The sequence below is a fragment of the Magallana gigas genome, chromosome 5 (genome assembly GCF_963853765.1).
Source record: "Magallana gigas chromosome 5, xbMagGiga1.1, whole genome shotgun sequence".
NCBI classification, from domain to species: Eukaryota; Metazoa; Mollusca; class Bivalvia; order Ostreida; family Ostreidae; genus Magallana; species Magallana gigas.
The window spans coordinates 51046728-51074028 of NC_088857.1; the positions used below are offsets into that span (position 1 = coordinate 51046728).

The 27301-nt window shown below is 35.1% G+C and overlaps 2 protein-coding genes across 5 annotated transcripts; one reads left to right on the forward strand and one right to left on the reverse strand.

The window, feature by feature from the left end:
* Window positions 1-3565: 3565 nt before the first annotated feature.
* Window positions 3566-18868, reverse strand: LOC105318482 (zinc finger protein Xfin). Of its 3 annotated transcripts, none has more exons than XM_066086239.1 (7): window positions 18733-18868; window positions 12695-13392; window positions 11299-11667; window positions 8455-10895; window positions 6449-6597; window positions 5612-5695; window positions 3566-4136 (listed from the first exon to the last, which is right to left on the reverse strand). In XM_066086239.1, exons 1-7 carry the CDS (start codon window positions 18779-18781, stop codon window positions 3922-3924), a joined length of 4005 nt encoding a protein of 1334 aa, XP_065942311.1. In that variant the 5' UTR covers window positions 18782-18868; the 3' UTR covers window positions 3566-3921. The 3 variants fall into 3 exon arrangements, with proteins under 3 accessions (XP_065942311.1, XP_065942312.1, XP_065942313.1); XM_066086240.1 differs by lacking the exon at window positions 18733-18868 and adding an exon at window positions 13890-13909; XM_066086241.1 differs by lacking the exon at window positions 18733-18868 and adding an exon at window positions 13567-13670.
* On the forward strand, window positions 18836-26525 carry LOC105318483 (aspartate--tRNA ligase, cytoplasmic). 2 transcript variants are annotated; one of them, XM_011415644.4, is made up of 15 exons: window positions 18836-18970; window positions 19475-19583; window positions 19994-20162; window positions 21649-21751; window positions 22619-22721; window positions 22884-22958; window positions 23300-23468; window positions 23598-23732; window positions 24390-24537; window positions 24753-24821; window positions 24955-25075; window positions 25229-25309; window positions 25411-25522; window positions 25760-25831; window positions 26054-26525. In XM_011415644.4, the coding sequence occupies exons 1-15, from the start codon at window positions 18945-18947 to the stop codon at window positions 26143-26145; spliced, it is 1584 nt and encodes a 527-aa protein (XP_011413946.3). In that variant the 5' UTR covers window positions 18836-18944; the 3' UTR covers window positions 26146-26525. The 2 variants fall into 2 exon arrangements, with proteins under 2 accessions (XP_011413946.3, XP_011413945.3); XM_011415643.4 differs by having other exon boundaries at window positions 18945-19086.
* Window positions 26526-27301: the final 776 nt, after the last annotated feature.

The window sequence follows — 27301 nt, forward strand, 5'->3', positions numbered from 1 at the left end:
TACGATACATTCCATCAGACACTGAAACACCCAAAAGTTGCACAATAACGAGACAATACTGTATACAGAAAATATTCGCCCCCGTTTTATTTTTGCTCCTTTGGCCCTCATTGTTATTAGGCGAATTTAAGACTGTGCGAATTCCAATGTCTAATATTATCTCTCTTAAAACACAACTGTGTCTGTGCGAATTCAAGATCAGGTGAAACTGTTTGCAAGTGTAGAAGGGCGAAAATTACATGGGGTGAAAATAACCTTTTATACAGTAAAAATACTGTAGTTAAATGATAAGTGTACAAACAAACAAAAGAATTTAAAGTTCATGAATATTTTGGTCCATAATTCCCCCCCCCCCCCCAACGAATGTGTTAAATTCTGATGACAATATTAAAAACAAAGCAAACAATCAGTTGACAATAACTAAACTCTTTATTTCTAGATAGCTCATTCTGAATCGATGAACAACAGGGTTTCTTGATAGAATTGTACATATATCAACAAATGGAATGATAAAGATACACATATACTATATAAGTTTGATTTATAACATTAATATAATAATATAATTGAATTTCAATGTAAGTTGGGATATTATTGTAAATACCTGTATGTACAAATAACCTGGATTTCAGTGGTAAATAAGTATATATATACACATTGTATCAGGAACAGTACAGCACTAAACTACAACGATCCTGGACAATCAACAATCACTTCTCTCTGTGCTCACCTCATGATCACAGTTCACTAATACCCTTCAGAAAATCAGGGCCGAGTTTTACAAAAAAACTTGCAACATATTCTTGACCAATCTACAGAAACTGAAATTGTTTTGTGTATTTTAGAGTAGTGATTTCACAAGTCTAATTCTAAGTCTAATTCTAGTCAGTTTAAGTCTAAACAACAATATGATATACCATGTAGTTATCAATGTGTAAAAGGACTAAGTGCAGTTTTATGCAATTTTTGCCCCCCAAAATCAAAGTTTTAGAAAGAGCTTGAAAATAAGGTGAAAGATAGTTAAAATCATATTGGAAATAAAGGTGTAAAAGGTTATCACCACAGTGACGTCATAATGTAGAAATGACGTCATGAATATTGCATTATTTTGATAAATTGATGTTTTGTAGCAAAATATGGGTGTTTTCCGATGGTTTTTCGACTGGGAAACATCGAGCGCAGGCTTGCTCAAGTACCATATTTTAGTATAATGTGTATAACTATCTGAAGAAAAACATATGTTAAAATCGCACTTGAGCAGACCTGCGCTCTATACTTCCGAATGCAAAATATAGAGCAAAAATGAGAATATTTTCATTTGTTTGCAAATTTGCGGGAATTGGGCCATTTAGGTGATGTCATAGATACACAGCGAAAGAGCAATGATGACTAAAATCATTATTATAGTTATAGGCATCCTCTATACAATAATTTGTGAAGATTTTATTTTTATACGATACTATTGAAAAATTGGTTAAAATCGGGGGCAGATATTTGACCATACCACACATAGTCCTTTATACAAAACTATTTATTCATAGCAATTTTAATATCCATTGTCATGATTTATACGGCTGGATTTGAAAAGTCATTTGAATTATGAAAAAGAAGCATTTATTACTTTAGTTGCAAGTCATTTTGTAAAACACTGCCAAGAAGAAAGACCTAATCAAAATGAGTACAATATACATAATCATGAAAAATCTGACAAATTTGACGCACATTTTCAAACAATACCAAACCATTGTATAAAGACCACAGAATACTAAAGAGGAATCACATGTGTAGGATACCAAAAACATGGGAGCTCAGATCTGCCTAACTGAAAGGAATGGTATGATATGGAAAAAATAATGAATATGGGCTGCCAATTTAGGTCCAATTGCACTGTTAAATAAACTTTTAAAAAATGTGGATTGTTGCACAATTTTCAGTTGATTGCTATAAACATAGGAATGTATCAGAAAAACAACAAAAATGTTTAAAAGGAATATAAAATTATCCCCCTTGATTTGTGATATGTTCAAAAACAACCTGTAAATGTTTTTAATTTCTTAAGAAAAAACCATGAATACCCGATTAATATATTGCTGTTTTTCATATGCTAAAAAGTGGTTTTTTGAAATTCCTGTTTCCTGTTAATCTTTGCAAATTAACACAAAGGAAACTGTGAGAAATTACCGGTAATTGACAAGTACATGTAAATGTGAACATACAAGCTTGATTTATATAAATGAAATATACATACCGGTACTTAAGCTTAATATACCGGTAATACTAAGCTTGATAAGGAATCAACAATTAACTAAACTTCAAAACCAAAAGTAATATACATTCATCATGACAGTAATATTTTACACATGATACATTTTCGGATAGCAATTCCACTTTTCTCTTGAAGGTTGGATTCAAAATCAGGAGATTTGCAACAAAGTAATATCCATGAATAAGTCACTGCATGTTTTGACAACCCCAAAATTGGTGGTCTATTACAAAAACACTAACACTTGGATAACGAATTGTGTAGCCACAAGAGAAAACATTATAATGGATTAATTTGTAGCAGAACCACTGGCATTTCAATAATGCAAAAAAATGAACACAAAATTACAAAGTATCAACAAAGTTTCTTGTAGAACAAATTAACAAACTAGTTTGATTGAAAATTAATTATCACAATGACAAAAAAGAAAATATCAACAATAGGAATGTTTCTTGTTGTATTGTAAACTTGGTAACAAATATATAAACTCACAACCAAAAAACCTTCAATGAAAATTATATATACATGTATCTCATATAATGGATAATTTTAATATCTTGGGACAAATAAACTATGGAAAACTTAAAATATATATACACATTTCTGTAAAATTTCAAATGATGTTAAAATATACAACTGTTAACTACTCAAACAAAAGTACAACTGCCATCAAGCCACAGAGCTCAAGAATTCAAGATCCTATAACAACTAAGTTTCAGTGTAAAATAATTTAAAATAATTCTCGAACATAGAACCCTTGAATATCATTGACAATACGAGGTAAAAATTCATAAATTGTGTGGAAAAATAAACAAAACAACAAAACAGAGACCCAACAAATATCATTTATAAAGAGTAAGCAAACATGGATTTCAATAATGGGGGGATCAGCTTTCCTGTTTACAGTTTACAGGCACACCAAAAAGAGCAGTAGCCGTGTTGTAAAACGATATGTATAAGTGACACCGTCTCAGCCCATAATCACACCTTTATAGTCTACCAAGCCAAATATACATCTATTCCAGTCAACATCCCTTAGAGTGTCGCGTAAAATATCCATGTACATGAACAATAAGCTTTCACCTAAATCAGTACACCTTGGCTGAAATTTATAATGCCTGGTATAGGAGACCCTGTTCAAGGACAAATGTTCACAAACTAAAGACTAAATGTATGGTAATCTCTTCATTACTTAATTTGTCATCTCTTAATTAAGTGTGTGAAATCTTGTGTGAAAGTGCAATATCCAACTGTACAGGTTAAAAAGTACATAAACCACTGCATAAAGTTCAATATCGGGTATGTAACGTGATTATTTCACAGGATGTTATGTTTGTATAATACTTCATAATAAAATGGTATAATGTCGGAATATGTGTACTTGATTCCACAAATTTTAATTTTCTAAGCAAAAAAAATATATTGCAGTGACATTTTATGTTACATGGTATGTATATCCATTATTTTAATGTGTTATTAAACAAAATATACTACTACAAAAAATGATATGCATACGAATTCAATCACTGATCAACCCCAATGAAAAAGCCAAAGTAGATGGTTCTAATCATGTTACCATAACAATATCATCTTTCATACCAACTTAAAAAATGCTGATTTTTAATACCCTGAATAAAATAGTGTTCCAGTCTGTGTGATTAAAATAGATACTCTCCCTTTTCTTGTTGCACCTTGACAATACAGTTCCCGTCAAGGTGTTTCTCCAGGTTCTTGGCCGTTACAAAACCCTCCCCACAGAAACTGCACTCATTTCTGGATTTCAACATGTGGATCTGGGATTTCATGTGTCGGTTTAGATCTGATTGTGTCACTCCTTTGTAGTTACAGACTTTGCAGCAAAACTCTCGAATACCTGAAGTAAATACATTATTATACATTCATGTTAAATACTGAAATCCGATGCAGTTTATAATCCGTTCTGTTACCCTCCGTGTTAGCAACACACTTGGCAATGGGTAACACAATGAATTGCTACATGCCTGTAAATTATGTGCGTACAGTTCGCTGTAGAATTCATGTCATTTCTAAAGAAGTCAGTTAAGTTTTGTTCAAAATTCAGACATTAAGTATAATAAAATAAATAGTGCCTTTTAAATTCAACTTAATGAAAAAAGTGAATTGCACATAGCGTTAAGTTCTTTTGTTCAACATACTGTTTGATATGAATTCTTTTTAATACAAATTCTAAAAGATTTCAAAAAATGATAAAAAGGAACTATCCATAAATCACCAAAAGAATGACCATAGACTTCTAGAGACGGACAAAAAGACTACCATAGTAAATAATGGTTCAAACCTTGATGATTCATCATGTGAACTAGTAAATAAGTAGTTCAAACCTTGATGCCTCATCATGTGAACTAGTAAATAAGTAGTTCAAAACTTGATGCCTCATCATGTGAACTAGTAAATAAATTGTTCAAAACTTGATGCCTCATCATGTGAACTAGTAAATAAATTGTTCAAACCTTGATGCCTCATCATGTGAACTAGTAAATAAATTGTTCAAACCTTGATGACTCATCATGTGAACTAGTGAATAAATTGTTCAAACCTTGATGCCTCATCATGTGAACTAGTAAATAAATAGTTCAAACCTTGATGCCTCATCATGTGAACTAGTGAATAAATAGTTCAAACCTTGATGCCTCATCATGTGAACTAGTGAATAAATAGTTCAAACCTTGATGCCTCATCATGTGAACTAGTAAATAAATAGTTCAAACCTTGATGCCTCATCATGTGAACTAGTGAATAAATTGTTCAAACCTTGATGCCTCATCATGTGAACTAGTGAATAAATAGTTCAAACCTTGATGCCTCATCATGTGAACTAGTGAATAAATAGTTCAAACCTTGATGCCTCATCATGTGAACTAGTGAATAAATTGTTCAAACCTTGATGCCTCATCATGTGAACTAGTAAATAAATAGTTCAAACCTTGATGCCTCATCATGTAAACTAGTAAAAAATAGTTCAAACCTTGATGCCTCATCATGTGAACTAGTAAATAAATTGTTCAAACCTTGATGCCTCATCATGTGAACTAGTAAATAAATTGTTCAAACCTTGATGCCTCATCATGTGAACTAGTAAATAAATAGTTCAAACCTTGATGCCTCATCATGTGAACTAGTAAATAAATAGTTCAAACCTTGATGCCTCATCATGTGAACTAGTAAATAAATAGTTCAAACCTTGATGCCTCATCATGTGAACTAGTAAATAAATAGTTCAAACCTTGATGCCTCATCATGTGAACTAGTAAATAAATTGTTCAAACCTTGATGCCTCATCATGTGAACTAGTAAATAAATTGTTCAAACCTTGATGCCTCATCATGTGAACTTTGAGCTGACTGTTAGTCCTGGCGTAGTATTCACAGTATTTACATTTGTAAGGACGAATATCTGAAAAATTAATGATAAACAGATGCATGTCAATGATATTTCAAACTACAATCGAGATTTTTTTTATTAGAACATGTATAAAATAACAAGAAAAAAAAGAGAGACCCAGTAAGAAAGAGATGAATGATCTATTGACTTTATATCAGTCCAATCTTCCTTCTCATGTCTTCATTTAAGCATTGAATGCTTATTTTTGGATGTAGTTGGTCCTATAACACACCAAGCAGTGCAGACAAATTGAGTACCGCGCATTAGAGCTGTATGATAATTTGTCTGCACTGCTTGGTGTGTTATAGGACCAATGACATCCAAAAATAAGCATTCAGTGCTTCTATTTTTATTCGACATACTTATGCCTATTTGTATGAAATATTTGTTCATCATCGCTTTAAAGCCAGAAAACACTCTTAGTCAGGATATGAAACAATCATGGAACAGCCATATTAACATGGTATTTAATTCGCTTACGCGACTAAACATATAGTGCCAGAAACTTTGTTGAAAAAAACCTTTTAATTGATGAATAGATTTGATTTAACGATTATTTCCATTAGTACATGTCAAATTGGTTTTGTCAGTTTGAATGTTTTGTTTAATCTTACAATAATAGCTATAATCAAAACACGAGGCAATGTTTATATCTGTGCTCATGTCACATGAATTCGCAAAGTGTACTCATAGAAAATAGAATGTTGGAAATTTCCAATGCAAACATAAGGGAAAATATACACTAAATGTACTTTGTAAATATACCTTCATGGAAATCCATGTGTCTGTTGATATCCGAGTAAGAGGAGAAGTTCTTGCTACAGAATGGACAGGTAAACACCTGCCGTCCGTCGTCCAGGGTGGTGGGCTTACAGATCTGGTCCCGATTGACAGGGGAATTCACAATAGGAAGTCTACAATATACAGGAGATAGAGTTCACAATCTACAGTCTACAATATACACAGGTTACTATATATGATTAATACATAAAATCTTTATATACTCTCCTTGTAACACCAGAAGTTTTACAAAACCTTTTTTATTATAAAACTGGTAAATTTACCATTTAGTGTAAACTTTACAATCAACTGTTGAAGCCAACTAAATCCCCATCCTCCTTTTTAAAAACAAGAGGCCCATGGGGCCACATCGCTCACCTGAGCAACAATGGCTTTATATGGGTGTTTAAAGGATATTGTGCCATTGTGCCATGTGCGGTAGAAAAACAAAAAAAGAATACCATAAAATAAACTGTATCCAAATTTTACACTTATTTTCCTACACTTAATCTTTGACATTGTACCCTTTTGAAATACCATTTTTACCAAAAACAAGATCCTATGCAAGATGTGAAACTAAATTTTTGGTAGGGGTAAACTGTTAACTTCCATTTTCCTTTATTTTAGTTCTGTCCCCTCACTTTATAAGACGATCAAATAATATATGAGAATATGCATATCTATAGGTACATATTCATCTTCAACTACATTGTACTAGCTAGTTATTGTATTTTATTAAAAAAAATCCTATATGTGACGGAAGAAAATTGTACCTTAAGGCGCTCAAATTAAAAACATTATCAAATTTAATTGGTCTTCCGCTTTAAGCTAAGGTGAGCTAAACAAGAGGCCCATGGGCCACATCGCTCACCTGAGCAACACTAGACATAATAAAATCAGCTAAATATAAACCTACATCAAACTTTGAACCTTATATGAGGCACAATAATTATCCAGGACCACAGTCTAAACAACTGAGAATCAACAAATGTCAATATGACTGCACATTAGTAATACTATATACTAAATATTTTAGAGAATGATCAAATTTATTTCCAATGTAAAAATTTGACCCCCCCCTTTATAGTTTCATCCTTTTTTATTTGATTTTTAAAAGATTTTTCTCTCTATATATATAACACTACCTAAGAACGCTTTCACTCAAGTAACAGCTTTTCTGCTCAATTGATTTTCAAAACTAAGATATTTCTCTTTACATTCCTTGACCCCCCACTTGACCCCCCAATTGTGGCCCCACCGTACCCCTGGGGATCATGATTTGAACTTGAATCTACACTACCTGAGGATGCTTCCATGCAAGTTACAGCTTTTCTGGCCATTTGGTTCTTGAGAAGAAGATTTTTAAAGATATTTTTCTATATATTCCTATGCAAAAAATTCGACTCTCAATTGTGGCCCCATCGTACCCCTGGGGATCATGATTTGAACAAATTTGAATCTACACTACCTGAGGATGCTTCCACGCAAGTTACAGCTTTTCTGGCCAATTGGTTCTAGGAAGAAGATTTTTCAAGATATTTTTCTAAATATTCCTATGTAAAAATTCGACCCCCAATTGTGGCCCCACTGTACCCCCGGGGATCATGATTTGAACAAACTTGAATCTACACCACCTGAAGATGCTTCCACGCAAGTTACAGCTTTTCTGGCCAATTGGTTCTAGAGAAGATTTTTAAAATACACCATTACTTTTTCACTAATTCCTAATTATCTCCCCTTGAAAGAGGGCGTGGCTCTTCATTTGAACAAACCTGAATCCCCTTCACCTATGGCATCACTTTATGGCAAGTTTGGTTGAAATTGGCCCAGTGGTTCTTGAGAAGAAGATGAAAATGTGAAAAGTTTACAACAACAACGACGACGACAACGACGACAGACAACGGACAAATTGTGATCAGAAAAGATCACTTGAGCCTTTGGCATTCAGATGTTTGTTCTAAAAGGATCTACTTAATACCTATGCTGTTTACCTGGAGTGAGTTCTGGAGAGGGAAGTCACCTTCCTGCCATCAGCCGTCATGTGGTTCCAACCAAATGGGGAGCCACCATCACTGGGGGACCACTGGACCTTGGGCATCCCCACTAGACTGTCCCTGTAGTCCTCAGCCAGCTCCCCCGGGGTACTGGTGTTGGGGGATCCATCATCAGGGAGACGAATGGAGCTGTCACTCAAATTCCCAGCGGACGATGTGGACGGGCTGTTTCTGTTCTTATCATCTGAGGGAGAGGAAGTCGCGAGGTCTAGGGGTCCGTCGGAATCTGCATTGCTAGCAGCAGCTTTTGAAGAATCTGCTTTGGAAGTATCATTGACTTCAGTTTTCCCATTTGGTGTATTAACATTGTTGTTCAGTTTTGATTGTTGAAAAGCAATAGCAGCTTGCATTGCATAAATTTGAGGAAATGAAAAAGATGGATGCATGAATGCAGCAGCAGCAGAAGCTAAATTTGGGGGCATGAACATTGACTTTGATGAAGCGGTTGTCATGGCGTTAGCCAGAGAGCCTGGGAGATGACCTGCATTGGCCATGGCTTGAGCTATAGAAGACATCTGTCCTGATGCCAACATTGCTTGAGCAGTAGCAGGGTTGTTCATAGCTTGTGCTAGTGATACAGGATTAGCAACATGGCCAGAGGAAGCCATAGCCTGAAGGTACTGTCCTGTAGCCAACAGAGAGTGGGGAAATTGAGCATTAGACAACATGGGTGGTGGCCAAAAGCCAGAAGCAGGAAGAGCCCCTGGGAATTTGTAATCCATTTCTGAAGAAGAGGCTATGGATTTGGCTGGGGAAGAGGTTCTGGAGTTGTTACTCTGTATGGATTCATTCAAGTTGTTGGAAGACTCCATCTCCAAGTCCTCTTCCTCTTTGATGTCGTTTGTTGGCTGATATTCAGCCTCTGGTTTGTCCATTTCCGCTGGATTCTCATCATCTTCCATCTTTTTTTCCTTCAAATGATTAAACCTCACAGGCTGAGATGCCTTCCTCTTGGATTTCCCGGACATTTTTGACAACAGGGTCCTTTTGGGAGCTGTCTGTATCTCGCTGCTGTTAACATCATCTACTTGCTCCTCTTCATCTTCTTGCCAGTCATCCAAGGTCGACTCATTTCCTTGGGCTTTCTGTTCATCATCAGGGTCACATGGTAACACCACTGTTACTTCGCCAATTCCTTCTTTCTCCAAAATTTCCTTTGCTTTTCTTTCCTCCATATTAGTACTTTCAGCTTTGATGTCGGCCATTTCATAGCTAGACTTCTTGGACAGATCCGATGGTAGGGCACCATTGGACTCCTCACATTTCCACTCTTTGCCAGCAATAGAATGGTGTGGAGTTTCACATGCATTACTTCCCTGTTGCTCTTCGTGCTGTTGTTGGAAGTGTTTCCGTAGAACATCATAGTCAGAAAATCCTTGCCCACAATCTCTACAGTAACAGAAATCATGACTGCTGTGCATTTTGATATGTTTCAGAAGAGAAGACTCTAGGCAGAAAGATTTCTTGCAGATCATGCAACAGTAAGATCCATTGTCTTTCCTCTTAAATCTCAGTACACTATAATGGTCAGAGAGGGAAGTGGCTGAACTCGGACCCAGGCAGTCTGTGGGAGGGGTGGAAGATTCAGCAGTTGAGGTAGATAAGCCTGTGTTGGATAACAAATTGGAATGGCATTTACGCACATGTTTGTGCATTTGATACTGAAATGGAAGTGATACAGAACAGTGTTTGCAATGATATGTTTTGATTTCCCTCTCAAAGTGGAATGAGAGATGGAACTGTATTTTGCTGAGGTAATTGAACAGTTTCCCACAGAGGTAACACCTGTATGCACACACCTTCTGTCCCGAATATGGCAGAGTCCCGTCCAGGCGTGTCACCAGAACAGTTTCACTGTCCACCTTCATATCACAGGATCCTGAGTTGGAGACTTGCTGGATTTCATATCCTGCTGTAATTCCACCTGGTTTGACCAGCTGTGTTACACTAAGTGAAGGAATAGGTGCAAATATCTTGGGATTGACAGATTCAAATGTGGAGTCTTTGTGTTTGAGGACCCCCAAGGATTCCTCTTGTAGTGGATCCCTGAAGGATTTGTCACTGCAGTAGGGAGATGGTGTCTCCCTGTTGGTCATCTGTAGAGAGTGGTATAGGGGCAGGGCTGCTGTGGAGAGGGTGGAGGGGGTGGTTGGGTACACTGCTGGGTTAGAACCTCCCTCCGAGGACAGGCTGGGGGAGGTTCTATGGTGGGAAGCATCGTTTGAGGCCTTCCCGTTGCCCATCGTGGGCACTTTGTTCTGCTTCTTGAGCTTCTGGTACCGCTCCTCTAGCCCTGGGCTCAGCTCCAGCATGTAGCCGTGAGCTGACTTGAGGTGATACATCATGCTGTTCTTGGCCCGAAATTGTTTCCCACACACCTGCAAGTTACAAAAATTTATAAAACAAATACTAATAACAAAATGCTTCTATGTAAATTAATCTTCAAATAAAACTTATATACATATATATTTTCAACCTGAGGATATATACATATTATACATGTATTGTTAAGAGTTTATGTGTGATAAACAGTGGAATCATTTACATTATAAATGGCCATTTCTCATCGATTGTCTTAAATTAAAAGGATCACTTTAGTGGACAAACAATTATTATCCAATTACAAATATTAGAAGTCTATAAACATGTATTCAGAGAAAAGCGATACATGTCATCACAATATCTAAGAATTACAGTTGCCACAAAATACAGAGTATGTATGGCTATTTCACATAACAGTTACAGAGTAGATTTGTATAAACTTAATGCTGGTTTGCTCACCTCACATTTGAATGGCCTTTCACCTGTATGTGACATCATGTGCCTCTTCAAATCACTCGGCTTCATGCACACCTTCTTACAAATCTCACAGACTCGCTTCTTACTGGTTTCCACCACCACCCCATTAACTAGGAATGGCAGACTGCTGTCCAAGCAATCTCTGGCCAAGTTCAGGTTATTCTCAGTCTCAAATTTTTGGCGTTTCTTCTCCAGGTCCTGAATGACGGATTCGTCCACTAGCTCTCCCGCTTCTAACTTTCTCTTGCGAATGTCTGGGTACCGGGCAGCGATGCTTTTGTGTTCTATACCATGTACTGAAAACTGGTGATACAGCAATGTCCTCTTCGCATTGAAAGATTTGTTGCAAACCTGCACAGGTAAAATAAACAAAATATGATGATAAAGACACAATGTTTTTCTTATTTAACCTTTTTAACTTGTTTTTACATACATTTGTTTAATAAAGACATGCATCTCCCCGTTGGTCATCTGAAGAGAGTGGTATAAGGGCATGGCTTTGCACCATTAACAATTATAGAATAAATCTGTTCTTAAATCAAAGGTGTATTTAAATATGTACTGTTGAAATGATAAATATTATTTTGTAAGGATAGTTTAATTTTACAATTGAAGGAAAGGTATGCTTGTCTCAATAATAAATATATCTTTATATAATTTTTTATGTACTTTAAAAATCTTCTCCCTCAAATTTCAAAAAATTTCAACTCAAAAAATTATTTCTTGTCCAGTAGCATTGGGGCCCATTGGTCCATGTAACAAAAAGATAAACTACTGAAGCATGAATCCTCTCTTGATGAAATATAATGCAGGTCCAAAACTTTGCTCTATGGGCAACCTTACAAAACATGTTCTACTTTTATATCATCAAATAACACTGAATATCAGATTTTAACATCATATAACGTTACTTAAGGTGGTATGGGACATCGTTATGTTGATATTTATGTAGAATAAAGTACATTAAAATTAGAATACTTTCACCAGTTTAGAATTTTCATATATAATACAATTTAACCAAAAAATAGCTTTTGAAAATTGTTGGAGAGGTAAAAAATGTAAAACCTCTCAGCGGGATTCAAACTCATGACTTATAGATTCGTAGCAATCCCTCTAACCCACTGTGCTATGTAGTAAGTTCACGGGATTGGGAAAGAAACTACTTAATATATAATTACACTTTATTTATTGTTTATTTAGAAAAACAATATGTCACAACATGGAAGTGCACCATACCATCTAATCTAGCTGAGGTTTTTATTGAAAAATTATACTTTCAGCAGATCATATATCAAATGATGCCATCACATAGAAATAGATTACTTGCTCACCACCTTATCCAAACCTTCAATTTAGCCACCATCAATGGCCAACTTACCAAGCACAGGAAAGGTCTCTCTCCTGTATGTGTCCTCAGATGGGTTTTGAGTTCAGTGACAGTATCCTTTAAGACACCACAGAACTCACACTTGAACATTCCATTTTCTATTTCAAAGTGGCACCCTTCCTGAAAGGGTTCCTCACTCATGTCACTGCTGTCGTGGCCACCACCCCACCCCTGGCCCGCCCCGGGGGATAGGCTTTGGAAGTCTTCGTTATTACTGTCCTCTTCCTCACTCCCCGGATCACAACTGACTCCGTCGGATATTTCATCATCCATCATTTCCTTTTTAACTACAGCATCCACATTCTCCAGCACACTTCTCCCTCCCTCTTCCTCACTGACTACTGCCATTCTTTTATCCATGGATTCTGGATGATCAGTGGATTTCTCATTGCTCTCTGGATTTTCCGGATCCTCTTCTTTACTGACTTCGTGATCATCCACTGGAGAAGTTGACTTCATTCTCCGTTTGTCAGTGTCTGTTTCTTCCACCATGTTTCCATTTTCTGTCAGGTCCTTGCTTTCCTTGGACGAGTTAGTTTTGCTCTTGGAGGAAGAACCCCTGAGAGATTTCTTTATAATTCTGCTTTCTGTGTCTGGCCTTTCAATGAGGTTCCCATTATTGTCTGCTACTACTGTCTTGACAGATCGCCTTCTTCTGGAGCCATTTGGTGGAAGATTCCCAGCATTTTCTACAAGCAGACATTGACAAATTCCTAATAATCAACTCCAAACACAACTTTCTTTCTATAACTGAATAGAAGTTTCAACCCTAATTACACTGATAAATATCTACAACACAGCAAATCTCACTCCTGGGTATATATATGGTCATGCATGCATAGTTTAAAACCTAACACACACACCCCTTATACCATGTAGCAGTTGTTACAATATCAACATTTCCACTATTTAAACTGTTACCGGGAGCTGTTAGAACCTGATTGGGTTTGTCTTTGGTGTCTCAGTGATATCTGTTATATCATAAACCCTTTGATAAAATTACCTAACACATTAATCCTTAGAAGCTTACATAATCTTGACTACATGTGCGCTTGGCCTCCATTATCACACCTGAAAACAATTGTGTCACTACGTTCCCAATTAGATTATTAACACATACACATTTTTCACTTTCCTGAGTCAACGATAAATATACCCACACAAAATGCTCACAAACATTTCCTACCCATAAAAATGAACTGAATTACAGCTTGGGAGAAAACAGAGTACTTTATTTCAAATGTATCAAATAAATGGCCAGGTAGATAGATGTATAGAGTTCTTTTAGCTCTAGGTTACAGTTCCATACATGCACATGTTGGGGGGAATTAATTTGTTCCAGTCATGCATGACCGGAAAGCAGCCATGTAGAACACCTGTGGGCTGTATCCAGCATGCATAAACACATTGGTTGAATATACCTACTGAGTCTATTGACAGGTAAGAAAACATGTGATTGGACCAAGCTTTTCAGCAAATACCTGTAATTACACCACTATTCATGCATTCTCAGACAGGGTTTACAATGGGAGAACTAATGACAGAGTGTTATTTCAAAATGCCAATCAATTAATTAATTAAAATAGAGCCCCAAGGTAAAAGTATTGATGGTTTGATAAGAGGTCAGCTAAAAAAAGGGACAAATTCTATCTAAAAATAAATTTGTTGTTGGACTTCATAATTATAAAAAAAAATATCTTTCCCCCCAAAACATGCTAAAATAAAATTTTAATATCACTTAATTAATAAATGCAGTGATATTCTCTTTCTCTAAACCACTTTTAGATTTCTAACTCTCAAAACAGATCAAAGCTGGTTGTTCCATCCATCCTTCCATCCCTTCAAGTTCCCCTACATAGAGCCCCAATGTGTGACCTACCCAGAAGATTATGCTATTTTCCCTTTAACTGAGAATTACATAACTGGCCACTTGAGTTCCCACACAATGGAGATTATACAATGTCCACCCAAGTATAGTGTCCAGCAGGTATATTGACACAGGCCAACACGAGAAACACCGAATTCCCGCTCTGATAAGACAGCCCAACTAGTGATGCGTTTCAAAAGATCTTAAACATTTTTAAGTGCCCTAACATTTCATACCTACATCTGAGTTGTCTCTTACTTTTTATTCCCCTAACCCTATAAAAAAAAATTCTGAGGAGAAAATTACACATAGTAATCCTAAATTTCTAACAGAATTCAGTGCAATATGTACATATACTCAATATTAAATATAAAAAAAAAATCATAGAATATATTTATTACTGGTAGTATTTCCAAGAAATGTTACACATTACACATCAATAGAGGATCAAGTTCTAGATACACAGCAAATTTTCTGTTATCTCCTACTCGTATTCTTGAAAATTATGTGTTATAATACATTGTATTTATATTGATGTACAGCTATCAACAACATTCAAATAACAATTGATAATTTGTATTGTTACTTAATCACTCAATCTGTCTATACAAATATTTTAAATTTGTATAAATATGCAATTGATATAAATGCACCCACTGTTTCTTTTTCCATTCAATGAACTGAAATATAGATTGCCATTTATAAACTGCCTATAAAAGATGCTTTAATATTTCATAAGCATTATCGTCTACCAATCAATAAAAACAGAGGATCTACCAAGCTAAGAGAATCCTTCATACACACGCGTTAACAGACTCTAGAGAATGCAATTCACCTTCTACAATTCATATCTCACACAATTTACCGTACAAACATATATCCTTTATTTCGTATAAACATGTTTAAAGCAATTGATGCATGTGACTGGGTATCAAATTCTCCTGCCAACAGGAACAAGTGTATCCCAGAATAAACAGCCTTAAAACGTGCATTGATTTGGGGCTGTCATGCATGGTGAGACCTGGTTGTGGGCATTCCTGCATGCAAAACAAACAGGATAATGAAACACCTCCACAACACGCGAGGAGGTCCGCATACCCGAAGGTCACTCCATGGTAATGCATTTCTGCTAAAGAATTTATTCTAAATCATGCATGACCTGCCACCAAGATTAGCTTGCTCTGGGGTATGTTGCATGCTAGGATGTGACCATACATGAGCCTGTCCAACAAAAGACAATTTTTGAATAAGCACTTGTTCAAAAATCAGAACAAACTACCTGTTAATTTATTCTAAGGAAAAGCTATCCTCTTACAAATTTAAAGATTCAAAAATACTTTTACCCTCTCAACAAAAATCTGTTAATTTCTTTTTTCATAAAAGTTTTTGAAAAAAATCAAGGCAGTTTATCTTACCCCATTTTCTTAGCTGAAAAATATTTTTGTAATTTTCCTTTGCAAAGACCCAACACCCCAGTGGATTCTTTCTGGCTTTTTTTTTTGCTTAACCCTCTATAACTAGACATAACATTAAGCACCCTTCTACAAGTACATCCCAAAAAATACATCTCTGCCAGTTTATACAATATAGGATGTAATACATAATGGACACATAAATGTGTATAAAAAGTGACTGGTTTATCATTAACATCATCAGCGGATTAGGGGGTAGATGTCTTCCGATGCTCTTTCTTGGTGACAGGGGATCAATCACAAAGTGATCATTACATAAACCCACCAATTACTCAATGCGATGCTCCAAACCTGACCCCAGCACTCACCCCCAGCACTCACCTGACAGCCTATAACTTCAGTGGAATATTCATCTATATTCACTATTCAGCTACCCAGCAGATCTGATATACTTTCGTTATTCTACTGAATACTTCACCTTTTTTTTTTTTGCTTAACCCTTTACAACTAGACACAACAACCTCCTCTACAAGTACATCCCAAAAAATATACTACCGTATATGTTTTATGCCTTATGTCAATTCCAGACTCAATATGAGGCTAAATCTTTAAAAGTATCATGTATAAAGGCAATCAGATTGAATCACTTTGTATGCACAGATAAATTCCAGTATAATTAAAAACTATTTTTTGCAATATGATAATAACATATCATTTTACACAACCTAAAATTACAAAACACCATTAAAGAATAAGATCACAATCAACAACTATTACATCATATCACCAGTTTGGTCTTTGGAGACAGTTGCGGCAGGGTTGTCTCTAAGACTCGGGGGCCAGGAATTCCCCCGCCTATAATGCCTTAATTACCCGGCTATTATTGCATTTCAAACACAATCTAGCTACCTTATAAGCAAGACCTCCAGACCCCCCTTCTTCTTTTTTATTTCTTCCTTTTACTTCAATTTTTTAAGAGAATTCTGCAAGTCGCCAGAAAGTGTTTCTTGTATCAAATTTTATCTATATAACTGTCATCTGCTAGTCCCCAGTCTTGCATAGCAAGTCAAAAGTTGAACTTGTCCTATAATAACAAGACAAACTCCTTAGGTTTCGGGGGGGGGGTGAATTTTTTCTACTGTAAAATTTTACGGGTGTAGGATTGGTGAGATTGGTGAAACTGAGATTTCCATCATGAAAGTTTGAAGGAGCCAATTAGAATAGAGCATGAATTATTCACGAGACCAAGAAAGATTAACTGAATGTCAAGAAAGTGTTTTCAAAAATTATATTTGGTTTTTAATGAAATATTTTTTATGACTTTATGTCACAATTTATTTCATTCAAATCTAAAATAAGGAGGCCACAGACAAACACTGAAAAAGTGGTCACATGATCATGCATTATAAGATATATTTATAGGTATGGTGTAATAGTATAGGGCATGTTTTACTGCATGGAGTATCTTGCCTTAGCATCTATTACTAGTCTATGGTAAATCAGTGGTTCCTTATAAGAACTTTACATGAAGGGTAATTATCAATAGGGACAAATGCAATTATAGGTTACTGATTATAATGGTATATGGTTTATGGGTGGGGCTGTAAGGTAATATAAGTTGATTATTGTTGTTTCACCCCGAAAGTCAAGTTGCTCCTTAAATGAACAATTCAAAAATAATTCACTCCTAAATACATTTCATAGGCATCCAAATGCTACATGATCTTTTGATACTTTTCACCAGCATCCCAAACTTGGGGTAGGGATACATGTATTAGGTAAAGCTGAAGTTTTAATCAATACAATTTTAACACCAGTGCCCCAGCTGCAATAGTGTACCCCTTTCTGATTAAAAAAAAAGAAATGCTACATTAATAGCTATGATAGGGTCATAATAATTGAGGTTAATTGTAATAACTTTTTATGCCATAACTTAAATCTTTGTAGTTTTGTCTAGGATAATTTTTTCTAATGGGAAGTCAAAGATAATTCTTTATTTAACTTCTAAATACAATAATTTTTATTGTTCATGCATTCACACAAAATGTAGTTGTGTATATTATTATGACTATATATAGAAGGAGGAAATGAATAATAAAGTGAGCCAGTTTTAAGCTTAAACATCCCTTTTTTCATAGCATTCACATATACTTTTATCATAAGAATCCAAGTCTATCTTCCACTCCAAATGAAAAAAAGGTAAAATTGTATCTAAAATCTAAACAGAATATACATTTGATCTATATTAATTACAGGTACACTAAATAACAATTGAAAGCTGGCAAACTAAATTGACCCCAAGCCCTGGTTCATTTAGTCAAAGTGAAAGTACACGTACGCTGTCACCCAGTGGTCCGCATGTAATCTTAAATTATTATCACAAGGGGACAATCAAACGCACGTTCATTGAATGAACGTGACGGTCTCTATCTCAAACTGTACACAGGTAAATGCGGTCTGACCCACTTTGGTTGTCAACATGTGATCGAATGCAACAATATTAGGAACTTTTTCACGCACGAGAGATAGGCTATGGAATCGTCTGCTAAAGCGCAACAAACCAAAATTGTCACTCAGAAATTCCCAGTTCTTTGGCATTTCGTGTAAATAGTAATAGCTCTAGCGGCATCTAAACTCCTGCAACAATCCTTAGTAAATTGAAAATCGACTGCAAAAAATCGATTCAATGGCATACGCGCACGCGTAAATAAAAATATTGTACAATATTATCACTGACATTTTTAACTTACCATTCAGTTGGCTTGGCTGTTGTTGTTTTCTTTTCGAAATTTTTGGCATTTTCTCGGCTTCATTGATAAGCGGGTGCGTGGATATGTCGAAATTAAAGTTTACGCACGAACGGCTCTTCCACCTTACAACTTCGCTTCATAGTCGTCTATCTAACTAACCTAATGCATGCTGGGACTGACCTCTGGCACGTGTGCACGAAACCGGAACTTACATGATCGTCAGTGTACGATTTGATAGGTAAGGGAAACTTACCATTTCCGAGTGTTGATTTCGTACACGTGTGGAACGGGGGGAAACGATTGATGAAACACTGAAAGTCTGATGGAGAAAGAGAACACTGAAACTGTTATAGGGCATGTATTCACATCCATTAAAGCAATAACATAAAATTACTTACAATGAGAAACATCCTATTTAGTTGCATCATATATTCCGAATTTGTTCAGATATTTAGATGGTTTCATTCTTAGGACAGGTGTTTGTTTATTATCTTTGTTTGGATTTATTCTATTATATTTAGACAAACATGTTGATTTAACTGAACTGTGTATATATATCTAACAGTACATAAATTATGCTTACAATTTTTACAATTATTTGAAAATAATTTCAGAATAAAAAGATTTAGATTTCTATAAGTACTGTTTTTAGAAATTACAATAATCTCATTATTTGATAGCAGATTAATATTTAGCATGATAAGTTGGGTTTTATTTATGTTGAAAGTTTTAATTGAATTAGTCCTGATGGACAGCCATTGTCAAAGAAAGCTCTGAAGAAACTTCAGAAAGATGCAGAGAAAGCAGCCAAAAAAGCAGAGTACAAAGCGGCGAATAAGCCCGCCCAGCAGGTAAACGGGAGTCCATATATCTTATAGATATCCATTAATTAGCACAGGCAATATCCTTACCTGGAATATTTTTCTTATTATGATGCAATTTGGTATGAATCTAAAGTTGCCCATGTGTTGCATCATTCATATGTAAGAATGTGAAAATAACTTATTAAAGTTTTAAGTATCACATTTTAGAATATTCTGCAAGGAAACAGTTGATATCGAAACTATCGCTGTACTGAAGAAAAAAAATTGTAAATTATTCAAATTGTGGAATATCTTTTTTGACATGTTTGAAATTATTGGAAATGTGAGTGCTTCTTAAGTATATTTTTAGTTATACAGGTCAGTAAGGAAACCAAATACATGTACTAGTATATATTTTACAGATTATGAATTTAATAAACAATTTTTTGTAACATCAGGAGGCTGTTGAAACAGAGGATGTGTCAAAGGGAAAGTATGGTAACATGCCAATGATACAGTCTGCTTCAAAACCAGATGTCGAGTTTGTGGAGTTGAAAGATCTTACCACGAACTTGGCAGATGAGAAAGTCTGGGTCAGAGCCCGCTTACAGACCAGCAGAGCAAAAGGTTGGTTTGAAATTAATCAGTAATTGTAAACTTTACAGCAAGACATGGCTAAACAGAGGGCCAGGGAAAAGCAATTTTCATTTGTTACAAACTACATGTATGTCATGTCTGATTATATTATTTTATTCTATGCTGAAATCAAAGACCACAAAAACACTATTTCGGTTAATCTGATAATTTTTCTCTGACAAATTGACTATCAGTTTAAGTGAAACCCTCTGTACATTAAAATGTGGGGAATGAAAGTCATGTCAATGTAAGCATGAATTCGTATTAAGTGTGTTCGTTGTAAGCTGGTTTTACTGTTATAATTTAGCGACAAAATTAGTTTTACATACCGTATTTCACGGAATTTAGGTCGATACGGTTTATTGGGCGAAGGAGGCCGTTTTTAGCCATAATATAAAAAAAAGTATAAATAGGTCGACTTCGAAGAATTGGTCGAAAAATTACCGCTAGTTCTAATGAATAAATGGTTTAAACCAATAACGTTATCATATAGTAGCCTTTTATCTTATTTCACAGTTTTAAACAAAAGGGAAATAAAATGTATTTCTTGAAAACATCGTAAGAAAATGTCTGAAATTGCGTCAAAATTTTCAAACCAAATAATTCAGTACAGCCGGTTTTAATTTAAGATCGTTTTTTATTACTTCCCTGCCATGTGTACAAACTGGTGTTAACCGGGGGATAGTTACCTAGCCTGGAGGCATGACTACGGTAGCACATGCCACCCTGTGTCTCTATGTGACTTTTTACTGTGTATATACACACGAGTCAACCTCTGATCTTATTGAAGCCTGGAGGCATGAGTAGCACGTGCCGAGAGTTCAACTGTGTATAAACAAAGTCAGCGCTACCTAGACTGATTTCAGAGACACCTGGCTAAAATTTCATCGAAAGTTTTATGTTGAATATACAGAAAAAAAACTTGTTCATGTATTCTATTATGAAAACAAATTGTTTTTTTTTTATTTCTACCCGACGATATTTCCCCCGTAATTACCCTTTGTACGGTTCTCATTTTACTTTTACCACGCGAAATCGATTTCCTGTTTATCGTAAGCACACGATCAAAATGCATGACAGCATTTAATGATTCAGTCAGTGATCTAAGTAAGAAATGTAAGAAGAAATAAATCTATTTACATTTAATTTTGTTTAAATGATAAAATACTTCAGTATATTGATTAAAATCCATACGATTTTTACACAGAAATTCAAGCAGTATTATAGTAAACACTCATGATTTTATTGAAGTGTTGCATAAATTTTTGCAAAATTCCAACCAAAAAAAACAAAAAAACATAAATTGGGCGAAGCGATGAATAGGGCGAGGTCCACATGTCAGGGGAAAAAAGTATCGACCTAAATTCCGTGAAATACGGTAGTTTAATATTTTGAATTTAAATGAGTTATGCAAAACTAATTTAATATTATTTTTTGCTCTGATGTTACAGTAGCTATTGATTTTTTGCCTTTGCAGGAAAGCAGTGTTTTTTTGTGTTACGACAGCAAAAATGGACAGTTCAGGCTTTAGCGTCTGTTGGGAAAGAAACTAGCAAGCAAATGATTAAGTTTATTGCAAGGTAAATAAAACCCGAACAATTATGTTTATAAGCTCACAGCACAGCCAAACTTCAAAATCTGCATTTAAAACATTACGTTATTGTATACTTTTTAGTTTTATAGATATTCTGATTTAAGCTTATTTGACTGTAGAGTGTGCTAAAAAAAATTACATTCTAGTACATGGGAGAAAATAAAAATTACTGTTAAAGCTGTACACTGCTTGTAAATAGGCACCATCTCACAGATACCTGGTATATAAACCTTTTGATTTCGTTGCACCAAATTCACACCTGAAATTCGTGGCTGACGGTAGTATTCCTTTCGTGGTCTTTGGAATTTATGCATTTTATTCTTATTTTTGTGCATATTCTGTTTGTAAATTACATTTTGACCAGTTTAATTGATGTTAGTATTCTCCTGTCTTGAAAAAAGTGCGTAAAACTTGATAAATTTCATCACGACCGAGTAACACAGCAATCAAGATGTACATCCACACAGGTGAGACCTCCACAGCAAAATACTTTAAACTGCTAAGAGGTCTCCAGCTTATATAGGGGTTGTAGGGATAACGGTAGTGAGAGAGAAATATGGCAGACAGTGCCTATTTACGAGCGGTGTTCAGCTTTAATATAAATGTACGTGTGTATAAATTAATGCTTCCAAAATCTTGTACACAATTTTTCTCTTGAACTGATTAGTGTAAACATTAAAAGCACATATTAAGTCAAGTTTTTATCACTATTCAGCATTTCCTTGAATCAGTGAAAAAGAATCAGAAGAAAGGCAATAAATAGTGTGATGCTGTATTACATGTGATTCATTTACAGTAACCACTCACCTATTATCTTTTAGATTTACATCTTTTAAATTTTTATTTCATGCAGTATAAACAAGGAGTCAATAGTTGATGTGGAGGGCTTTGTGCGGAAAGTGGATCAGCGGGTGGAATCATGTACACAGCAAGATGTGGAACTGCATTGTCAACAGGTAAACGCATCACAATCAGTAATAGTTTATGGAGGTTTTATGATTTAATACTTAATCTTTCAAGACAACAAAAATTTTGTGAAGTGAAATTATAAAGTAAGGAATGATCTTGGAGAAAGAGTTTTTGATTAACTAGTAATAAGGATGCGTGTTGATTTCCAGGTGTGGATGGTGAGTTCGGCTGAGCCACAGCTGCCCCTGCTGATTGAGGATGCCTCTCGACCAGAGACTGACACCGTGAGTTTATGAATTAGAATTTCTTTTTCATGGTATATTTTCATAGTACATGTTTTTATCAATGCTTGTCCAGGAACTTTTAAATTGATTTCAGTTCTATAACCATTTAACATAACATTTTTCTTCCCTCCAAAACTTATATTTTTCAGATACATGTACTATCAGACGTTTTTTAAATTTTATTTTCGATGTAAAACAGCTTTTTAGAGTGAAAAAATAACTATATGGATCCTCCAGAACTGAGCATTACATATCACTGATATGGTCTAAGTTTTTACTTTTCTTGGTACCTGGATTAAAGCTGGATACTGAATATTCATTCCTTTATCTGATTGTTGCAGAGTATGGCAAAGGTCAATCAAGATACACGACTTGACAATCGAATTCTGGATCTGCGGACAACAACCAATCAGGCGATATTTAGAATCACGGCAGGAGTATGCAGATTTTTTAGAGAACATTTAGACCGCCAGGGATTCATAGAAATTCATTCACCAAAGATTATTTCAGGTAATTTTGTTGGAAACAATTTTTTGCCAAAACTACAAAGACTATTGAATTCATTTGAAAAAGCCGACACAAACATAGAACAGAAACCAGCGTGGTACATTTTTAAACATCTTTTGTTTTGATTGACAGCTGCCTCGGAAGGTGGAGCCAATGTGTTCACAGTGTCCTACTTTAAGAACAGCGCTTTCCTCGCTCAATCTCCACAGCTTTACAAGCAGATGTGTATATGTTCTGACTTTGACAAAGTCTACACAGTAGGTGCAGGTAATGTATCATTAAATTGAATTTTTGTATTTAAAGATTTTTTTATGCCCCCCTTCAAAGAACATTTTCCGTTCATTTTCTTCGCAGAGGTTGCACATACTGAAATGAAATTTTGTGTACAGGTTTATTATAATAATATCTAGGTCAAGTTTGATTTGGTTGCGACTGAGCAATTCTCAACAGATGTATTGCACTTGGACTTAGAAAAGTTCCAATACCTTGCAATTTCCGATCATTTTCTTTGCAGAGGTTGCCTATACTGAAATGAAATTTTGTGTACAGGTTTATTATAATATTTTCTAGGTCAATTACATTTTGGGTATGATAGAGAAATATTCAACAGAATTATACAGTTACCCCTTGTCTCAGAAAAATTCCAATATATTGCAGTTTCAGTTCATTTTCTTTTCTTTCAAGTGACATGATATTGTTTAAATAAAGAACATTCAGCTGTAAAGATAATCGTGTTATTCTGTTCGGTGAGGATTTAACCTCACTATAGAGAAGTCACCAGCTCTCTTGAATGGTTTATAATAAATCATGGCAAGGGCAACAATTAACTTTACTTCTAAAATTTAAACTGTCAAAGTTTACGTTAGTTTATTAAAGAAGAAGTCAGTGTAAATGTGATTTGCAAGAACCTTCCTTTTCTTGTAGTGTTTAGGGCAGAAGATTCCAACACCCACAGACACTTGACAGAGTTTGTGGGGCTAGATCTGGAGATGTCCTTCAAATTTCACTACCATGAAGTGCTGAAGGTCATCGGAGACATGTTCATCAATATTTTCAAAGGTCTCAGAGACAAGTAAGTCCTGAAGTTAAATCAGTTTCATTGTCTTTTGAGTTCGTTGTGTTCCCATAGCCCCCTTTAATATCAATCTCAATTTTATAGATGGAAAAGTAAGATCAAAGTTTTATTGCTACAGAGCGTGGAATTCTAATTTTTTGTCATATTGATATCACTGTCTTCTTTTCAAATTGCCATCTATTTTCATCAATGTATACATTGCTTGTTTACAGCTTTCAGGAGGAAATAGAAACAGTCAACAGGCAATATCCTTCAGAGCCCTTCAAATTTCTAGAGCCAAGGTGAGTACCTAGCTAACTTAGTAATCTGATACATGTATATATATGATTATATACATTTTATGATTTTTATCTATAACTGATATAATGCATAAACTTCATGAACTTGTGTGTAGTAATGAGTTCCTGATTTTAGTTTGGTCCTGGAGTACCCAGAAGCTGTGAAGATGTTGAGAGAGAATGGGGTGGAGATGGGGGATGAGGACGATTTGAGTACACCGGCTGAGAAACTTCTGGGTCGATTGGTCAAAGCCAAGGTTAGTGATCCTCTACTTATTGAGATGTGAGTCTATTACAGTACCCAAGTATTTGAGAAATAGGTTTTGTTTTCATTTTTAACTTTTAATATATAAATTACAGTACTCTGTTTTCTCTACAGCATTTTGCAGTTATCTGTTTTTCTGTTGTAGTATGACACAGACTTTTACATCCTAGACAAGTTTCCGCTGGCTGTCCGCCCATTCTATACCATGCCAGACCCCCAAAACCCAGTATGTTCAATGATATTCTCAAGCAAAGCTTTATGTTAATGAATCAAGGTACTAGTGTATGATTCACTGCTCACTAAAACAATGCATTTCTAATCTTGAAGAAATACTCCAATTCTTATGACATGTTCATGAGAGGAGAGGAAATCTTGTCTGGTGCCCAGAGAATCCACGACCCAGTTTACTTAACAGAACGAGCCAAGGAACACGGCATTGGTATGTTCATCAGGCTATAACCCTCTATCAGATCCAGTTTCAATACAAATATTTGCTCTCCTTGTTTCTGTGGTAAACAATGGATAAGAGTTGCTTGTACCTCTCTGCTGGTTTCAAATTATTTTTGTGCATTTTAACAGGTCTGGAAATTATCAAGTGTTTTTGTGGTAAATGTTATACAGAGTTACCTACATGTATCTGCTAATTTCAGATTAATTTGTGTGTGTGTTTTAACAGGTCTGGAGAGTATCAAGGCCTACATAGATTCCTTTAAGTATGGCGCCCCGCCTCATGCTGGTGGCGGTATTGGTGAGCCGACTCAAAATACTAAATACTACTTTTTCAAAAACAATCTAGCATGTAAAGTGTGCTACATGTAAAATGTATTATGTGCAAAGTGCATTGCATGTTTATATGCTGTTCATTGTTAAAAATAAAACTTGTACTGACAAATATGTCATCTTCCAACATGAAGTTTGAGTTGGTAGTTTAGATAAATTTTAACATTATTTTTAATATTTTCATTTCCAGGCATGGAAAGAGTGACTATGTTATATCTAGGCCTTGACAATATCAGAAAGACATCTTTATTCCCAAGGGACCCAAAACGCTTGACTCCTTAAAGACATCAGAATATAGGAATGCTGCAATACAATATAAGACTTCTCTTAAACTATAAAATATCAAGTCAACTGTGTTGTTATAAGTATAGGTACTGATTATATGTCTCAATTTGTCTACATTGGGTCTCTTAATGTTTCATTGTCAGGGAAAATGTTTTTAAAAATTCAATTAGAATTAAAATATAGTAAATTTATATTCCAAAACATGTTAAAAGTTCATAGTGATATAGATAATTGTACCATGTTGAAACTGTGAGGAAAAGTGGCAAAAAATTGTGTTTTTGTTTTAAGTGTATTTATTCCTTTGATTTGCAAGCTGTACTGAGTATATGCTGTCATGTATATTGAAAATCAGATAGAATAAAATCTTTGAAAATGTCTGGATTTTTCTACTGTAACATGTTGCTTCAAATTTTTCTGATTTATTATTCATGATGGCAATTTGAAGTTTTTTTTTGACAATTTAATATTTCAGACATTAAATATAAATTGTTATGAACCTGAGCAGCTTTCAGGGATAGCTAGGATCCATCAGATGCCTTCCTATGCTCCCTCATGATTTACTTCACCACATTTCATTTTTGAGCTTTTCAATGATGAACATTATTTGAGGCATCATTGGAAAGCATCTTTGGAAAGAATCCAAAGTAAACAAATCATTAAAAAATTGTGATGTTTTTCAAGAATTTTATTTGAAAAATCTCCGGAGCCAAGTCTTTTTGTGGATTTTCTTTGAGTTTCCAGATGTTTTGTTTAAAACTGGTGCACAGCCCTGTAGGTTGCCAACAATGTCTATATACTGTTTCTCCTTGACTTCAGCATCCTTTTCCTCTACCCAAGAAACTGTGATGGCTCTGAAATGCCACTTCTGTAAATACTTGCCAACCTCCTGCCGATCATTATTGCTCAGGTGTGCCTGTTGCAATAAAGAGGTTAAATAGATAAATTACTTCATACACATCTTATCTTCGTATTGTCACACCAAACTTTGCAATCAAAATTGTTTACATCCTACAAATGATTTCATGTAACACAATTCTCTCTTAAATTGAAAGTTTTTCATTCAGAGTCATTACTTTTAACAAAAAAAAATTGAGAAAAAATGTACCAGCGTCAAAAAAATTCGTACCTGGATGCGGTTACGGATGTCAGTCGA

Bases quoted from the DNA above. Each gene is read 5' to 3' on its own strand.
- LOC105318482 (XM_066086239.1), bottom strand. From the start codon at position 18,781: ATGCCAAAAATTTCGAAAAGAAAACAACAACAGCCAAGCCAACTGAAT. The intron at 13,393-18,732 runs GTAAGTTAAAAA...GTCTGCTTGTAG, and splicing joins ACAGCCAAGCCAACTGAATG to AAAATGCTGGGAATCTTCCA. The intron at 10,896-11,298 runs GTGAGCAAACCA...TGTAACTTGCAG, and splicing joins AAAGGCCATTCAAATGTGAG to GTGTGTGGGAAACAATTTCG.
- LOC105318483 (XM_011415643.4), top strand. From the start codon at position 19,055: ATGGAGAAAGAGAACACTGAAACTGTTATAGG. The intron at 24,822-24,954 runs GTGAGTACCTAG...TCCTGATTTTAG, and splicing joins TTCAAATTTCTAGAGCCAAG to TTTGGTCCTGGAGTACCCAG. The intron at 25,832-26,053 runs GTGAGCCGACTC...TTTCATTTCCAG, and splicing joins TCATGCTGGTGGCGGTATTG to GCATGGAAAGAGTGACTATG.